The 19,465-nt window shown below is 44.5% G+C and overlaps 1 protein-coding gene across 3 annotated transcripts in view; it reads right to left on the reverse strand.

The window, feature by feature from the left end:
• PRKCB (protein kinase C beta) overlaps positions 1 to 19,465 on the reverse strand; it is a 331,318-nt gene that overhangs the window by 240,440 nt on the left and 71,413 nt on the right. Inside the window, exon 3 of one of the 3 annotated variants that reach the window (XM_042922009.1) lies at positions 18,509 to 18,628. The exons of the other annotated variants lie outside the window; for them this stretch is intronic. Within the exon in view, the coding sequence (XP_042777943.1) occupies positions 18,509 to 18,628 (120 nt within the window). The remainder of the gene's footprint in view (positions 1 to 18,508; positions 18,629 to 19,465) is intronic. 3 annotated transcript variants of the gene reach the window in all.

Consider the following 19,465-nt stretch of genomic DNA (forward strand, 5'->3'; position numbering starts at 1 on the left):
TGCCCCTTGCTTTCATAAATAAAACTTTATTGGAACACAGTCATGCCCACTTCTTTACAGATGATCTATGGCTGCTTTCATGCTACAATGGCAGAGTTGAGTAATTGCTACGGAATGTCCCGCAAACCTAAAATAGTTACTATCTGGCCCTTTAAGAAAAGCTTTTCCAACCTCTAGTCAAGACAGGCTCTCTTTTATGAAAACAATTTGGGGGTTTCTGTTTTCTCAGACTTTCAGATTTAATACCAGAAGTTAACAACAACTACCTTCTGAGATCTACAAAGTGCCCAGCAATGAGCTGAGCTCTTAAAATGTATTTTTTCCACTGAATCAATACAATCACTGCATTATTATCCCCATTTTACAGTGGAGAAGAGTAAATAACTTGCCTAAGATCAGGAGAGGGGAGTGGAAAAGCTATGATATAAATCCACACGTACCTGTGCTGAACACCATTGTGGGATTATGTCTTGCTATCTTATAATTTTTCCTATCTCTGTATTTATATCTTTTCTCATTCTTAATTTGCATATTAAGGATATATATCCATTATACATATTATATATTCATTTTCACATATTCATTTTATACACACACACACACACACACACACACACACACACACGAAGAGTTAAAACATCTATTTTATTGGCTTTTTGTTTGTTTTGCTTTGTCCTATTTTCCAGGACTAATTCTTAGAGTTATCCACACAATGCTTTTTAAAATATATTCTATACTACATCAGTGTATAAAATATTATATATTCTTGAGGCGCCTGGGTGGCTCAGTCGGTTAAGCGTCCAACTTCGGCTCAGGTCATGATCTCGCTGTTTGTGAGTTCAAGCCCCACGTCGGGCTCTGTGCTGACAGCTCGGAGCCTGGAGCCTGCTTCAGAGTCTGTGTCTCCCTCTCTCTCTCTGCCCCTTCCCCACTCACACTCTATCTGTCCTTCTCAAAAATAAACATTAAGAAAGAAAGAAAGAAAGAAAGAAAGAAAGAAAGAAAGAAAGAAAGAAAGAAAGAAAGAAAGAAAGAATACTATATATTCTAACACTATATCTATTTTTTTAATGTTTATTTATTTTTGAGAGAAAGAGAGAGACAGAGGCAGAGCACAAGTGGTAGAGGGGCAGAGAGAGAGGGAGACAGAGACTCTGAAGCAGGCTCCAGGCTCTAAGCTGTCAGCACGGAGCCTGACGCGGGGCTCAAACTCACGGACCCTAAGATCATGACCTGAGCTGAAGTCAGGCGCTTAACCGACGGAGCCACCGAGGCACCCCATATCTATTTTTTAAGTTTTTATTTTTTTAAGTTTATTTATTTATTTTGAAAGAGAGAGAGAGAGAGAGAGCACAAGCGAGGGAGGAACAGAAGACAGAGGGAGAGAGAGAATCCCAAGCAGACTCTGCGCTGTCAGCACAAAGCCCAATGCGTGGCTTGAACCCATGAACTGCGAGCTAATGACCTGAGCAGAAATCAAGAGTTGGACACTTAACTGACTGAGCCACCCAGGTGCCCCTAAGTTTTTATTTATTTATTTTGAGAGAGAGAGAGAGAGAGAGAGAGAGAGAGCGCATGAGCAGGGGAGGGGCAGAGAGAGAAGAGAGAGAATCCCAAGCAAGCTCCACTCTGTCAGCACAGAGCCCAATGTGGGGCTTAAACTCATGAACCCTGAGACCATGACCTGAGCCGAAATCAAGAGTTGGACACTTAACTGACTGAGCCATTCAGGTGCCCCTCTAATGCTATATTCGAATTCTACGTTCTTAGTTTTCTCCTGGGGAGTTTTTTTCCTTCCCGTTACCTCTGCAGTGGAATTTTGGTTGGTTAATATTTTTTTTAATATTTTTAATGTTTTTTTAAATTTTTTTTATATATATTTTAAGTAGGCTCTACACCCAACATGGGACTTGAACTCTCTACCCTGAGATCAAGAGTGGCATATTCTACCAACTAAGCCTGCCAGGCACCCCTAGTTGGTTAATATTTTTTATTTCTAAAACTATAAATTTGGGATACAGATTTGACACTATCTCATACACTGTGACTTATAATACTTTATCATCAACTATACTATATAGCCTAAAATAAAACTTTTCAGTTTCTTTTTCATTAAACTTTGTATTTGGAGATAATTGTAGAGTTTGATGCAGTTATAAAAAATAACGGAGAGATCGCATGTATCCTTTACCCAGTCTCTCCCAAAGGTAACATCTTGCAAAACTTACCACATCACAACACAACCAAGATATGTGACATTGATACAGTCAAGATACAGAACATTTCACAGGATCCCCCATGGTGCCCTTTTACAGTCACACCCACTTCTGTCCACCCCCACCCTTTCCTCACTCTTGGCAATCACTAATCTGTTCTCCATTTCTATAATTTTGACATTTCAAGAATGTTACATAATTATAATCATACAGTATATAACCTTTAGGGATTGGCTTTTTTCGTTTGGCATAATTCTCTGGTGATTCATCCAGGTTGTTGCTCATGTCAATAGTTCATTCCTTTTTATTCCTGACTGATATATGTGATGTGGAAATACCAGCTTGTTTAGCTATTTACCTGTTGAAGAACATGCGGGTTGTTTCCAGCTTTTGGCTATTATGAATGAAGCTGCCATAAACATTTGCATAGAGGTCTTAGCATGAGCTTCTAAGTTTTCATTTCTCAGGGATAAATACCCAAGAGTATAATTCCTGGATCGTATCACAACTGCATTTTCAGTTTTTTAAGAAACCACAGAGCTATTTTCCAAGCTGGCTGTCCCATTTTACATTCCCACCAAAAACAGGTTAAGAGTGAGCCAGTGTCTCTGCATCCTCGCCAGCATTTGCTGTTGGCATTATTTTTTATTTTAGCCATTCTGATAAGTGTGCAGTGATATCTCATTGTGGGGCATGTGTGTGTGTCTGTCTGTGTGTGTGTGTCGTTAAACATCTTTTTATGTGTTTTTCATCTGTATCTCCTTTCCTGTGAAATGTCTGTTCATATCTTTTGCCCATTTTCAAACTGGGTTGTTTGTTTAGTTGAGTGTTAAGTGTTCTTCATACAGTCTAGATAATCGTCCTTTGCAGATATGTGGTTTGCAAATATTTGGCAGCAGTCTGTAGTCTGTCTTTCTTTCTCTTAAGGTGTCTTTCACAGAGCAACAGTACAAAATTTTGACGAGGTCCAATTTTTCCACTTTTCCTTTTATGGTTCATGCTTTTGGCGTCAAGTCTAAGAACTGTTTGCCTGACTCCAGATTCCAAAGACTTTCTCCTGGGTTTTCTTCTGAAAGTTTTATAGTTTTACGTTTTACTTTTAAGTCCATGATCTATTTTGAGTGAGTTTTTGTATAAAGCATGAGACTTAGGCCGAGGTTCATTTTTTTGCCCATAGGATACAACTGCGCCTTGTTGAAAATGCAATTTCCTCCACTGAACTGCTTTTGTGCCTTTGTCAAAAATCAATTAGACGTACTTGTGTGAGTCCGTTTCTGTGTTCTCTATTCTGTTCCATTGATCTACGTATCTATCTCTCCACTGACACTACCCAGTCTTGATTACTGTTGCTATGTAATAAGACTGATTCTTCCCACTTTATTCTTTTTTTTCAAAACTATCTATTCCAGCTCCTTTGCCTTTTCACTTAATGACTGAATAATCTTGCTTACATCTATAAAATAACTTAGTTGGGACTTTGATAGGAATTACATCAAACCTGTGTATCGATCTGGGGAGAACTGATATCTTTATTATGTTAAGTCTTTCATGTTCATTGCTAGTAGATAGTAATAAAATTGATTTTTGTATATTTATTCTGTATCCTGCAACCTTGCCAACTGCAGTACAATTAGATTGTGTGTGTGTGTGTGTGTGTGTGTGTGTGTGTGTGTGTGTGGTGTTTTTTTAAGAATCCCTGGGATTTTCTGCATAGACAATCATGTTATCTATAAATAAGGACAGTTTTATTTCTTCCTTTCTTTACCTGTATGCCTTTTAAAAAACTTTTCTTGCCTTATTACAATGCTTACAACTGGCTAAACCATCCAGCACTATGTTGAATATGTCCCAGGATTATTAAGTAAAGTGTTTTATTTTTAAACCCTTGAGTTTTATAACCTTAGTTACTAATTTCTAGTTTTATTTCATCTTGATCAAAAAGTTGATGGCATATTTTCTGATTAAATATTCCATATATAAGACAATCAATTACGTAAGTTTCCCTTATCATCACTCCCATACTATCTACTTTGCAGTCTTCATTAACATAAACTGGGATTTTAAACTCAAATAGACTATGAAGTTATTCTTATGCCACATCTTTCATTCACAAATATTTTTGACATCTGCTATATATTTTATTATTAACACTTTTTTATTTTTTAAAGTTTTTTTTAATGTTTATTTATTTTTGAGAGAAACAAAGACTGCAGGCTTGGGAGGAGCACAGAGAGAAAGAGACAGAGGATCTGAAGCGGGCTCTGTGCTGTTAGCACACAGCCCTATGCGGCAGTCAAACCCACAAACTGCGAGATCATGACCTGAGCCAATGTCGGACACTTAACCAACCAAGCCACCCAGGCACCCCTAGACTTTATTTTTTCAATCAGTTTAACATTCAAAGCAAAACTGAGGGGGAGGTAGAGAAATTTCCCACATATTCCTGCCCCCAAACGTGCACAGCCTCCCTTATTACCCTAACTGACACCAGAATGCTACATTTGTCACAAGTGATGAACAATCTGCCAACTATTTTAATACAAGATTTATAGCAATTATTTGGACTTAATATTATGTTTAAGTACTTGATGTATTCACCCCAGTTCCTCTATACCATAACTTCTTCCTTGTTGAGTTCCTAATATTGGATCTTCTCTCAATCAGATGGACAACATCTTCAAATAACTCTTTCATCAGTGGTATATTTCCAGAGCCTTTTTATATCTCAAAACTGTCTTTCTGTTGCCTTCACACATTAATGAAAGTTTGAAAATCAAATATGTAGATGATATTTCCCCTCAAAACTCTGCTGATGGCAGCTGCATTGTCTTAACTCTCTTATTACTCACTGCAAATACATATCCAGACCCTGGAGTTGCCAAAATATGTATGGTGTGGATTATCCTTAGTCCTGCTCTCTGCCCACTTTGATGATGATCAGATCCACTTCTCAAGCCAAGGCTGGAGGCCAGGATAATGTACACAGCACCAGGTTTCTAGCATGCACTCATCCACTGCTGCTCTGTTGTCCTCAAACAGACTCCTCTCTCCTCCACTATCTGGTTCTCCGATCCCAGGATGCACTCACACCATAGTTCCTCTGGTCTCTCCTCGGCACCTTACCTATGCAAGCCATGCCACTCGAGGTTCAGTTCACCACCAACAGTTCCCTACACAAACCAGGGCACAATTAAACTGCCTCACTTAACTTCCTGACTTCTCTGAGTAAATGTAGGAAGATTAGGGGTTGTAAGAAGGCTCTGGTCATTTCAAAAGTAATTCCTGAGCAGAAGAGGGCTGACTTTTTACTTGGTACAAACTTGGGTCTCTTAGTTTAGGAACAGAACAGCAGAAGAGACACAGAGGGTCTTTCTATTGTTACGATTTATCTTTGCCTCCAGAGGTGATGCCTAGAGTGAATGGACCCAATCCAGCCCTATCTGCCTTACAGTTTATAGAGATTTCACTGAGATTCCACCAACTGGTTATCTATTTCCAGTGTTGTCAATAGCATTCCTCCTATTCTATGCTATCATAGGCATTTGAGGGAAAAGTTAGAAATGCTACATTAGAGGCTGATAACCAACTGTTATTTTCCACCTGTGCCAATACTAAGTCTTTACTTGGGGTTATAGAGCTTCCAATGTTCATGGCAGTTGCAGATCCTGTCTTGCATGAACCAGTGTGGTCCTACTGTGCTAATAATATGGGAGGGTTTCCTTCCAGGGGATAGCTCTACAACAAATCCCCATAGAACAGTGGTTCTCAGAGTTCAGTGTACAGAAGCATTGCCTGGGTAGCTTATTAAAAATTGATCAGGCTCCACCCCAAAGATTCTAATGGAGTCCAGGGTCTACATTTTTAACAAACACCAGGGGGTGCATGCAGGTGGTCCAAGAACAGCTCTTGGAGAACTGCAGCACCAGAAGCACCTCCTCTAAAACCATCAGGCATGAACTTTCCAGCTGCCTCATCTGGTAGTTCCTCAAGGCCACAAATGGAAAGAGGCAAATATAATTCTGCACCTACTACAACCGCTGCAACAGAACTGTCTGGCGCAGCCACACTAGATAAGGCAAAATGTTCTCAAATTTTTTCACTGCTTGTTAGACTCCAGCAAATGCCCTTTCGCCAAAAAAATAGCACTTAACGGGAATTCTAGAGATGGATTTCTACACATCTGAAATGATATATTTACCACATTATTCTTAATGGCATTGTTTGCAAAAGCCCCAAATTGGAAATAATCTAAAGTTCACCACTAAAGGACTGGTTTTATAAATTATGAATCATCCATACAATGGAATACTCTGCATCTGTTTTGTTTTTTTTTTTTTAAGTATGAAAAAGCTCTTTTTACTACTTATACAGAACGATCTCCAAGATGCAGGGTGGGAGGGGAAAGGGGAGTAATTCAAATATGTAAAGATTGGCATGGCGTGAGCCCCCGCCAGTCAGCGAAGATACGCAACAAATCAGGACAAACGTCGGCCATTACACCATATGGAGCCTAATGACCAAATATCAGCAGACAAAAACAGCAAAGAATATGGGTTGTAGTACCCCACCTTTTCCCATGAAAACATTGGGGGTGGGAGAAAAAAACTTCTGGAAGGAGATGGGAAAAAGGGGTGGGTAGTGGATAGACAGGAGACAAATAAGTAACAGACTTTCAAATTACATACTTCCTTATACTTCTTGAACCATGTGAATATATTACCCCCCGCCCCAGTCACATTTTAAAACTCTCTAATTTTTTTTTTAACTTATGAGATTTTTGATGTGGAAAAGGGAAATGCATGCCCAAGGCTGGTGTGACTTAATTTTAATTTTATATTCCTTTTGGGTCCCTGTGGTTTGGTATTTGTCAAATGTGCCCATTAGCAAGCAGTTTGCTGCAGTAATGAAGGTGGGGTAAGCTTGCCTCGCCTATAATGATAAGTGGCTATGGTCCAATCAATGATGTTCAAGAGACTGACTGAATCAGGCTTTACAAAAAAGTACAGATTATCTCCCCCAGTAGCTCTCAAACCTGGCTGCTTGCTATAATCACCTGGGGAGGCTTTAATAAAACCTGCTGCTCCTGCCTCACCCCCACATATTCTGATTGAATTGGTTTGAGGTAGGGCCAGAGCACTGGGACCTTTAAAAGCTCCCCTAGGTCAATCTAACATGCAGCCACTAGTGACAACCTCCTCACTTGGCAGGTTTGAGGTGAGATTCCGAATCCATATGTATAAACACGGCCTCCAGGTGATACCGTTCAGCCAGGTTTGGGACCATCGGCTCCAGATGTGCCTGCCACCCAAAATAAACCCTTCCTTGTTACCCCAACCATCACCACACTCAAGCAAGGACTTAAGCATTTGCAAAGGCCAGGTTCAGAGGAGAAAAGCCAACTTTGTTCAAGACGTAAGAACTCCATTTCCTAAATGAAGTCAGATATGGTTATTTCTGAGAGTGTGGCTCACACTCCTACAGCCCCGGTTTCTTCCTCCTCCTCTTTCCTCCCCACACACAACTCCAAGGGCCTTGATCGGAAATCTGCCAGTGCTCACACCCCACCCTCTAGTACCCCAGTAACAGACCAAGAGGGAGAAAGCACACACGCGAACGCGTTCCATTTCGAACCTGAAGTGGGTAACGGTTCAAGGAGGGGAAAAACTTTGTAAACTGAAAATACTTTCTAGAACTGGTTGTTGTAACAAAGACCAGTGGTGAGAAAGCCCAATTCCTAAGAATCGAAAAATAAAGCTCTTCCTTCCCCTTAAAATTACTACTAAAGATTTTTTTTAATTTTATTTTAGACAGAGCACACGAGCAGGGGAAAGGGCAGGGGAAAAGAGAAAGAGAAAGCGAATCCCAAGCAGGCTCTGGGCTCAGCAAGGAGCTCAATCCCACAACCCTGGCACCACGACCTGGGCCAAAATCAAGAGTCGGACGCTCAACAACTGAGCCACCCAGGCACCCCCAAACTACTATTAAAATAAGTCATTATTTCCTGAGGGAGGGGCTCCTGCTGCAATTCCATAAGATTTCTCTGCAGACATACCCGGGCCCTTTCCAGCCAACAAAGTCAGGCCTTATGCTGACAGGGCTTGAATATATTTAAAGAAGCTCCAGGGAGTAAAATAAAGGGAAATGGGAGCTTTTAATGTCCTAAAAACTGAAGAAACACTTTTTTCCCCCAAGGTCTAAAAATCAACACTTCTCTTATAAATGCTAGACACTTTGGAAGGCAAGGTGTCCCTAGAGAGAAGCTTCAGCAGAATCTCCTTCACACCCTCTATGACCACCTAAGCCTGTTTCTCTACACATGACCTGATTGGAAAAAGAAAAGCTTTTATTCTGAAATGATAACAGACAGAATCAAGCAGGGCCAGGAAGGAAATCCACCATAGCTCAAAGGGAGAACTCCATAAAAAGAATGTCAAATGGAGGGATAGATGGATGAATGGATGGATGGATAGATAGATAGATGGATGGGTGGATGTGTGGGTGGGTTGGTGGATAGATGGATGGGTGGGTGGGTGGATGGATGGATGGATGGATGGATGGATGGATGGATGGATGAATGGATGGACGGACAGACAGATGGATAGCCGGGTGGCTGGGTGGGTGGGTAGATGGGTGGGTGGGTATCAGTTCACACAACTCTCAAATCCAGGGCTCTATATACCAGAACTGAAAGTCTTCATGTGAAAAAGTGTTACTTCTCTCCTTAAAAAGGTTATTTCCCCCAACTGTACATGCTATCACCTTGTTTCCCTCCCAAATCCCCAAATCACGAAGGCTACCTATATCGGTTAAGATGCTTTGTGCTTCACTGACAGAACAGCCAACTACGTGCTGCTTAAACAACAGGAGTTTATCAATAAATCTCACATACACAGGAGTTTGGAGCAGGAGGTTTCTGGGGCTGAATGAGTGATCCAAGGATGTCAGTGCTCCAGGCCAGTGTCACTGCAGCTCTAGGCATCTAGTTATAGTCACGAGGCAGTGGCCGTAGATCCAACCATTATTTTCACGTTTGACAACCTCCAAGGCAGGAAAAAAGGGAGTGGGATGAAAACAAGAGTTCTCCTGTCTTAGGCTGACCAAAATTGTGTCCCATGCTCGCCTCTAGACCAACCGCTGACACGGGAAATAGAATCATCATGGATCACTCTTACCTTGTCCCTTGGGGACATTGCCACTAAACACAATTAGGAACAAAGGGACAATGGCTATGAGAAGAGCCCACATCACCTGCCACAGCAGCTACTTCTGAATCCCCAGATACCTACGAGGCCCCCTCCAATCAGAACTGCACCCTAATAATTCCCAAAATGTGCCCTCCACAGAGATTCCAATAACCTCTTCCACTGATGGCTATGTTTTGCACCATCACCTCAGCCTCTTACTCAGAATCGCACTAAAACCAGCTCAAGCAAAGAAGGAAGTCTGTTATAAGGAAAGAAAAGTGCCTCGCGGAAACCAGGGGCAGTAAGTGTGATTTGGCTTCAACGCAGGACCATCAAGAACCGACACGGCCACCTGCATCTCTCTGGTCCACACGACCTCCGAGCCTGCCTCCCGCGGCTGTGTCTCTGCAGTTAAGCTTTCTGTGCTTCCTGGTGCGCATCGCGCAGTCCCCAAGATGGCACACCCTTCCAGTCTGGCGTTGATGGAGGCTGGCTGGCATCTCTCAACGCAAAGCCCAAGCACCCAGAGGAAGAATCGGGGGAGCCATGCCTGGTCCATCATCAGTGGGCAGGGAAGGGCAGGTCACACAGTTCAAACATGATTGCTATGGACCACTCCTTAGGGTCTGTTTGCCCAAAAGTGGGGGATGTATGGGCCTCAAAGTCACCCCAAAGGATCTGTGTGAGCCCTCTTTGCAGGCTCTTCACCCTCCTCCTGGGGTATCAGCCGCCAAGACCCAGCAGGCCAGAAGGATGGGAAGGAAAAAAACAGTAGGCATCTCTGTCTGCCCACCTGACCCTCACATCTCTCGGTGGCACAGCTGGCAGAGCGCAGCTGGAGAGGAGGGAGGAAGCCATCATCTTGCCTGGCAGCCACCCTCTTTCTTCCCTCCTTCCTGCTGTGCCTCAGGTTGGCTCCTGCCCAGGTCCCTGCTCACACCCTCACACCCACCTAACTACACTCACCCTCACATTCAACGCTCCCCTCTGGGCTCCTCTTTGCCAAAATGCTTTCCCACACAGGGGTCCCTGTCTTCCAGCTCACTCTCCACGCACATGTCTACCTCAGAAGTGAGCTCGGTCTATTTTAAACTCCTGTAGCTGTCTGCCATCTGTCTCGTCTGGAGGCCTCGTGGTCTACTGAGAGGAGAATAGAACCACTTTGGAAATCCGGAAATTGAATTCTGGTCCTTGCTCCACCATCAGCTCCAGAACCTTGGAACCATCATGGCATCCTTCCGGTGGCTGACAGAGAAAATTTCCCCTTGGCTGGTTCCTGGGGCTTCCGGCATCATCAACGGCGGTGAAAGGTAAAAGTCTCGGGTTGTGAGGTGACAGTGGACAGTACGGTCTTTAGGGGTACCTCTGCTGACCCCAAGTGGGCGCTGTTTGGGAATTAATGGCTCCCTCTACTGCCTTGACCAGACACTCCCAGTGTTCTGGGAGACCAGCCAATGACGGATAGGGAATCCTCAAGTCCATCCTTGGGCACTGATGCTTAGAAATGGTTGCCATGGCAGAGAGCTCTGCCGCGGGCTTTCTGAGGGATCCTGAGCAAGTCGTCAGCCTCTGTGAGCTTCTGATTCTTTCCGATGTGACTAGGCATCTGCTCAGAGTCATAGGATGTGACAGGTGTGTCTCTGGCTGTCACATAACAGTGCCTACCACACGATGTTGTTGTAAGGATTAAATGGGCCCAGTGCTAGCCAAGAACAGTAATGACATTAAGTGTTTTCTATGTGTCGGGTACTAGGCTAAGAACTTCACATGTACAAATTCGTAACAAACCTATGAGGCCCATAATAAAGCACTCGATGTTTTCGTTTGGAGACATCACAGCAACAACAAGTTAGAAGAGAGAAATCTAGAAAGACACACACTGAAAACCAAATTTAACTCCTTTCCTAGAATCTGCACACGACTTGTTGAAATGCTTTTCAAAAGAGCGACTCCATAAATTCGGGTGGGAAAAAAACAATCTACCTTGAGCACCTGCCCATCCACAAAAAATAGAGCTGCTGTGGGGGTTTGAGACACTGGCCTATCAATATTCCCCACACACATGCTTCCTGCCATCTTTCCTCATACCGCTATCCTCCCCCAGATGAAAGCTTCCCACATCCAGAAGACACCAGCTGGCTGGGAGACAGCTGCCTTCCCGTGTAAGGAGAATTACTAGGGGGTCTGACCGTCACATGGGTCTCTACAAATCCCATTTTGACCATAGCAGATGGGAGAGAGAAGCATTACAGGTGTAAAATGTTGCAGAAGATGTTCAGGGGCTTCCACGGTGGTGTGGGAAGGGGGGTCACATTCCACAGAACACTGTCTCCCACCACCTCATCGATCCTCTGCTCCTCACTCGCCTCCCTCCCAGACGGTCTCAGGAACCCCAAAAACCTACTCCGATTTTGCAGGTCAGCCTCTCTTCTTGGAAACCCAGGCACTAGAAGAATGGGAACCTCACCTTCTCCCATAGATTCTATCAAGGTGTCAAAGAACTCTCCCACATGAAAGCAGCCTCTTCCAAAATGAAGCTGGCACAATCACTTTTTATCCAAGAAGTATTTACTGAGCATCCACTATATGCCAGATGCTATCCCAAGCTCTGAGGCTACAGACGTGAACAAGTTGCTAAGGTGATACAAGAGCCTCCGTGTTTCTGTGGGTCTGATGATATATAACATATTACTACATTGACATGAATTAAGGGATTTCTGTCCTGCAGCCTCTGCTGCGTGCTTTCTATACCTTATCTTACTTCCTTCCTCACAACCACCTAGGAGGCTCTTCATTCCTATTTGACAGATGAGAATACCAAGGCTCAGAGAGGTACATAATCTGCCCAAGGCCACGTAGCTAGAAAGCAGCTGAGTTCAAATGCAACTGTCTGGTTCAAGAGTTCACACTTTTAGCCCTATCCTCTAGAGACCACACCGGTCTCTGAATTCTAATCGTTCAATAACCCCCCAGGGCCTCCACAACAGACACCAAACCTTCCCACAACAGTAGTCCTCCTTATCTGTGGTTTCATCCTCCCCGGTTTCAGTTACCTGCGGTCCACCAGGGTCCAGAGGCAGGTGATCCTCCTTCTGATGTATCATCAGAAGGTCAATAGAAGTCCGCTCGCTTCATCTCATCATGCAGGCATTTTATCATCTCCCACCATCACGAGAAGGAGGGTGAGGACGGGACAATCAGATATTTTGAGAAGGAGAGGGACCACGTTCACATAATGTTTTTACAGTATATTGTTACAGTGGTCCTATTTTATTGTGAGTTTTTGTTGTTAATCTCTTATTGCACCCAATTCTGTATGTACAGGGAAAAACCTGGTTATGTATAGTGGTCAGTACTATTCCCCTATTTCAGGCATCCTCTGGGGGTCTTGGAATGTATCTCTTGTGGATAAGGGGGGACTGCTGTATTTTCTATTATGACCTCCCACAAATATTTCTCAGTCACCTTGATTCCTGCCATGGCATAAAAACTAACCCTTCCTGAAAACATCCCTCATACTTTCTCTCCTCTGGGCTATCCTTTACTCTGTTCCCTCTTACCAATCTGTCCTCTGTCCTTTGGCTCCATTCCAAAACTCCAACGCCATCTGACAAAAGACCTCCTTAAACACTAGCTACAAAAGCTACTTCTTAGTTTTCTTGTGTGAGTAAAGAGAACCACTATATTACTCATGTCCAAGGTCAGATGAGAGTGTCAAAGTAAAATCATGTGTTGAGGTTACTATTCCAGGTTTGGGGCGGGGGGGGGGGGGGGGAGTCACCTTCTCCAGGAAGCCCTCACAGTCCCTCTATCAGAGGGGTGTTTTCCACCCATTCGGCTCACTGCCCTCTTTTTCTACCTCGCCCCCCAGCCCTTCTCACCACCCCTTTTACATGGTGGGCATTCATGGACAGCCTCTAACAGTGATCACTGACAATGCCTGACTTGCACGTGGCAGAGGGTCCCCCACACACAGCAGTGACTTGCACAAGCTCTTACTTAATACACGTTTGCTGAAATGACTCTGCAATTTCTTACATTTCTACACACTTCAACAATATTTCCAAAGCCGGTGTCCCCACCCAGAGCCCACTTCACCCCGGACCTAGCCTATGTGAGCATTTTGGGACAGCTCATGACACCCCATGGTTGCAATTACCACTGATATGCAACAAAGTCCCACATCTCCGTCCTGAGTCAGATCCACGCCCCAAGCTCCAGATCTGAAGCCCCACATGCCAACAAGGCTGTGCCATGTGGACATCAGCGAGGCACCTAAAAGAGGAACTCAGAATTCCCTCAAAACCTGGTCCTCTTTCCATGGTCCCCCATTCTGCAAACGGCACCACCACCACCCCTACACAGAAGCCCGACAACCATCCCTGCCTCCTCCCTGTCCTGGCCCCCTCCACATCCAATCACCAATTCCTCTCAATAACTCCCCCTCCAAATAAGTCTCCAACCATCCACCCCCCTCTCCTTCCTCACTACACCCAGGCATCCTCCAGTCCTACCCAGACTACTGCAAGCACCTCCCAACCCAAGTCCCTTCCAGCCTTGCCACCTGGAAATTCATCTTTCAACTGGAACCAGAGTGGTTTTCTAAAAGGCAAATTGAATCATGTAATGCAAAAAAAAAAAAAAAAAAAAAAAAAGACCTCTGCACCCTCAGAATAAGATCTACACTCTTTAATTGGACACATGAGCCATTTGTGATTGGATTCCTGCCTTCCTTTCCTTTAACCACATCCCCACCCTGTAAACACACAAACACAGATGCTCTCTGCACCAGCATGCCAAATTGATTTTGCTCCCTCAGCACTCCTGTGCCTTTGTTATTCTCTCTGCCTGGAACCTTCTTCCTCTTCTTTCCACGCCCTCCTTTGACTTAATTAAACCTATCATCTTTAAGGCTGGACTTTGATATCACTTAGTCCTGGAAGCCTTCCCAACGCCTGCCATGAGGAGCCCCGACTCCGCACACCTCAAGGTCTTGTGCTTACAGTGACCACACCACACAGGCACTGTATGTGCACCTGCCTGATTATTTGTCTGCATTCTGTACCAGACGATGCTTTCATAATGGCAGACTGTGGCAACTGTATTCACTGTTAAACACCCTACCACCGCCACCGTGCACAGCCAAGTATTCAATAAATACTTCGACGAATAAATAAATCAACTAATGTAGACATCAAGGCTTCTGAGAAAACTCTTGACAAAAATAATCCTGCAGGGCGATACTCTGATGCCTGGGAGCTGCCTGGCAGACTGAGATCCTTTATTTAAGCTTTTAAGAAGGGCTTCACATTTGGGAGAGAGACAGGACAATCTTGGGCAGGAAAGGCTGGAGTTCAGCATTGCAGGGCTAATAAGGCAATGTCAAGAACAGAGTCCCTGGCATCCTACTAGAAATGGTGAGAACGCGAGCACTCTTTCCAAGGAAAGAGCCAGGCTCAAGAACACACGTATCCTGGTTAATGAGAGGAGAGTCATGCCCAAGAAGAGAACGAGCACCCATGGCTACAGATGCCCAATGACCAGCCAGGCCTGACAGTGCCCCAGTGGGCATATCCTGCAGAACAAAAACAGAAACTGCTGTCTCTTCTGGTGCCTCTTCCTGGGTGGTGACCCACTGAGCCAGTCCCAGGGTGAAGGACAGGGATCCCAGTGGAAGGCACCCCAGGCAGGGATCTTATAAAAAGGAACGGTCAAAAGGGGACAATTTCAAAGCTTTCCTATTCCTGGCACTTTCTATCCCATTCTCATTTCCCCCCATATCTCAATATCCTTTCTGGAAGCTGTGTTCTGTTCTTCCTCCACAGAGGGCTCAGGATTTGAGGTACATTAGAAATTGGGCAAATAAGTGTACCCCAAATGTACTAACCAACGGCCAGATGTTAACCTAGATGGTCATATCTAGTGTCCTGTGCTAGAGTCCAAGGAAACAGCCAACCTCTCTGTTACCTATTAGTTTTTACCCAGATGTAGAATAAAGCTACATGGGGTCTACTCATTACAGGAGAAGATGATTTGCGACTGGAGCCTTTGGATTTTAGAATCCAGATCTAGAGATATCATGCAGTAGTAGAAAGTAACAAAACAAAGATGAATATTAGGGTCTTGAAAAAGAATTACTTCTTCTCATTAGAAGAAACAGAAATGGGTTAATAAGAAACACAGAAATATAGAAGCTGAGTTGTGTGGCGGCCACTAGATCAACAATTCTGATTCTCTCCTCCTCCGGAGCATAGAGCAGTATGGCACCTGTCCGCCCCTGTTTGAAGTTAGCCTGGCCACGTGACTTATTTTGACCAGCAGTATGTGTTGGGCAGTGATGGGTACTTCCAGGGAGAGCTTCAAGAGCCACCACAAGACTTGCCAAGGTCCCTCTTCCCACCTCAATGATTATAAAAGCATGCTTCAAGCTAGAGTGTCCATTCACAGCTCCCTGTTGTGGTAACCAGCAACCCGTCCCCTCACATCCTAGCCAAACCATGCTGATCGTGGTTGGGACCCCGAGATAATGCCAGGAACTCCAGACATGCCAACATCAGCTCAGCATTAGGAGAAACTCTGTCATTACTAGAGCTGCTGGGAGCACTATGTTAGTTCCTGAAGATTGGATGGTCACCAGTGATATGCTGGGAAGGGGATTCAAGCATCAGGTGGTACAGCTAAGCACTTAAATTAATCATCTTTTAATAACAATACCACATACCCTCTGAAGAGCTATCCCTTTCCCACTCTTTGTCCACAAAATGCCACCCTGAGTTCCAAAAGGGCACAAGGCTGGTTAATCAGACCATTGTTTTCTCACTGGCCCCTGTGGCCGATTCAGATCCAGTGAGATGCAACCACAGAGATGCAAATGCTCTTCCTTGCATAAACTTGAACACAGAGGAAATGTAGAGCTTCCAAGGCCATCTTGGCATATCAGTGAGGGGAGGCTCAACCCTGACCTGGTACCACAACGAGCCCCTGGCTCAAACTGTATCTGAAGGTAGATACCCTTGGACTTTTCTGGAGTGCGAAGCAATGAATTCCCTTCTTAATTAAGCTAGTTTAAGTTTCCCATCATCGGTCACCAAGATTTTTGACTCATACAAAGGGCCAGTTGGAATAAATGAATTTTTAGGTTCCATCCCATCCTGAGATTTTAAGGTTCGTATGTTAGCATTAGCTAGCTACCCTCAGCATTAAAACGTGTACGTAGTTAGGAGAAAAGAAAAAAAAAAAGATTATTCTAAACAGCAGGTGGATCCTGTAAGATCAGTCAGGTCTGTGCAAATCTAAACTGTGTTTGCCAACTCTGGCTCCTAAAATAAATAGCTGCCCTCTGGACATTAGCCAGTGGAGGTGGCTCATCTAGACGTTAGCGCAGCCACAACGGTCAATCAGACCACATTCCCTGATTCCTCAATAAGGTGCAACACTGGCGAGCCCAGGTGGCTCAGTCAGTTTGGCATCTGACTCTTGATTTCAGCTCAAGTCACAATCTCATGGTCTATGGGATCGAGGCCCATATCGGGCTCCACACTGACAGTGCAGAGCCTGCTTGAGATTCTCTCTCTTCCTCCCTCTGCCCCTCCCCAGCTCATGCACACACACCCTCTCTCTCTCTCTCTCTCTCTCTCAAAACAAATAAACTTAAAAACAAAATAAGGTGCAACATTGGGTTATGGTGGTAGAAGCTGGTGGGGCTAAAGCCCCTGGATAAGGGAGGTTTGCTGGTTTTCTTTTTGAGAATGTGTTGTCAAAGCACACATGTCATTGAGACAAAATGCAATGGAGATTCCTGCAGAGATGTGCCATAATGACCACGACAGTCAGCGTGTATGCTTCAATATCGACTCATTCAAAGGTATCATGGGAAAAAAATGCAACATAAAAAAAATAAAAAATAAAAGCTAAAGGGATCATGACCCCTTCAGGTGCTCTCACCACATGAAGATTTGACAAAGTAATTCTGCTAAATGTAAACACAGTTCGTATATATCCTTCAATCTAACGAAGTGCAGATAAGAGTTACAAAGTGCCAGGAGGCAGACGTCTTCTGTTGGTCTACACTGTGTCCTTAAGAGAAAAAAAAAAACCTCAAATTTTACATAAAATCCAGATTCTCTTGAAAAACCAGAGGAGCTGGCAGCCGTGGTTCACACTCCAACAGGGCAGAGGTTACTATTAAGTGTCCTCTTTACCAGGCACCTACTCCCCAGTTAGACCGGGGCGCTCCACACCGCTGCTTTACCCCCAACTCGGTTCCCCGTTAGGTCTCCTGCCTGGATCCTGTAGGACTTGAGTTTATAACCCTTTTACATTTGCCTAGGTGTCCACGGAGAGCAAGGAAGTGTCATTTTAATCGGCCAGGGTCGTTTTTGGACACTGGACTCCAGTGTTTGCGTGATCTTCCAGTAGCCTTCCAGGCATCACCAAGCCAAATATCACATACCGCGAACCATCAGCCCCCAGGCCTTTGGCTGGTGTCGTCCCCCCTCGCCTGCCCTTTCCCGAAGCCTTTGCCCACGGGAACTCAAGTGAGCCCATTAAGATTCGACTCAAATGCCTTCATCTTGTGAAGCCTGCCTTGATGCTAGCCCAAGAATTATGGTTCAGAATTATGGTTCACTAGTAACGTGAGGGCAAACCACATCTTAGCCCTTATTTCGTCCTGCTTTGCTTTACACTTTTGTAGGGACCAGGCTGTCTCCTCATGAGACCAACGTGTCTCTAAGGACAAAGACGAAGTCTCCAGCTCCTCAGTCATAATTCGTGGTCACTCGCTAGGCACCAGCACTTTATCTTCCTCTTCTCACTGAAACCCCACCACAGCCCCTACGAGCCCCTATCCACGTGTCCATTTGAAAGATGAGGGAACTGAGGCCTAGAGAGACTCCGAGTCCCAAGAGCGGTTTTCTTAACTGCTGTGCTGCCTGGGCACGCTGCCTCTGCTGCCCTGTACTTGGAAGGCAGTCGAATGTGTTGGGTAGAACAGAACACCTCCACCCACTGCTGCGGGACTCTTGAAGGCAGGCACCTTCCCCCGCCTCCCATCCCCCTCCCCAGGCTCAGCCCTGAGCCCGAGGGGCCTGCAGCGGGCTGTCTCACCCACTTCTCTCCCCCAGAGCCTGCAGTGAACGCCACTCTCCGCTCCCACACGCGCGCCTGACAGCGGGGCTGGGCAACCTTCCCTCATCACACGACCCCTTCCGGCAGCTCTGCTTCCCTCTGAAATTACATTAAATTGTTCCATTAGTGTCAAAAAAAAGGAAGATGCATGATACTTTTATGAATTTCCTTTTTTAAAGAAAGTTATCTTCAGAGCTGTGCTCGTGCTGACGGCTTCCAGAAAGTTGGAGGTTATGTGGGGGCAGGATTTATTTGCAGAAAATCACAAAATCAGTCTAAATACCAGAGTTTATTCCAGTTGGCTTGCCTGAATCGATACAGATATGATAATGCAAAATCATGGAAGTTGACTTCAATAGACAGTTCTCCAAAAAATGATGTATGAAACAACGATAAACACATGAAAATATGTTCAACATCATCCGTAGGGAAGTGCAAATCAAAACCACAATGAGGGCGCCTGGGTGGCTCAGTCAGTTGAGCAGCCGACTTCAGCTCAGGTCATGATCTCGCAGTTCGAGCCCTGTGTCAGGCTCTGTGCTGACAGCTCAGAGCCTGGAGCCTGCTTAGGATTCTGTGTCTCCCTTTCTCTCTGACCCTCCCCTGCTCACACTCTGTCTCTCTCTCTCTCTCTCTCTCTCTCTCAAAAATAAACATTAAAAATAATTTTTTAAACCATAATGAGATACCACCTCACACTTATTAAAATGTCTACTATCAAAAACAAAAAGAGAAAAAGAAAGAGAGAGAAAAGAAAAGAAAAAAGGAAGAAAAGAAAATATCAAATGTTGATAAGGATGTAAAGAAATTGGAACCCTAATAGACTGTTGGTGCGAATGTAAACTGGTGAAGCCTCAATGGAAAACAGTATAGAGGTTCCCCCCAAAATTAAAAATAGAATTAACATATGACCCAGCAATCCTACCTCTGGGTATA

Source organism: Panthera leo, chromosome E3 (assembly GCF_018350215.1).
Source record: "Panthera leo isolate Ple1 chromosome E3, P.leo_Ple1_pat1.1, whole genome shotgun sequence".
In the NCBI taxonomy this organism is placed as follows: Eukaryota; Metazoa; Chordata; class Mammalia; order Carnivora; family Felidae; genus Panthera; species Panthera leo.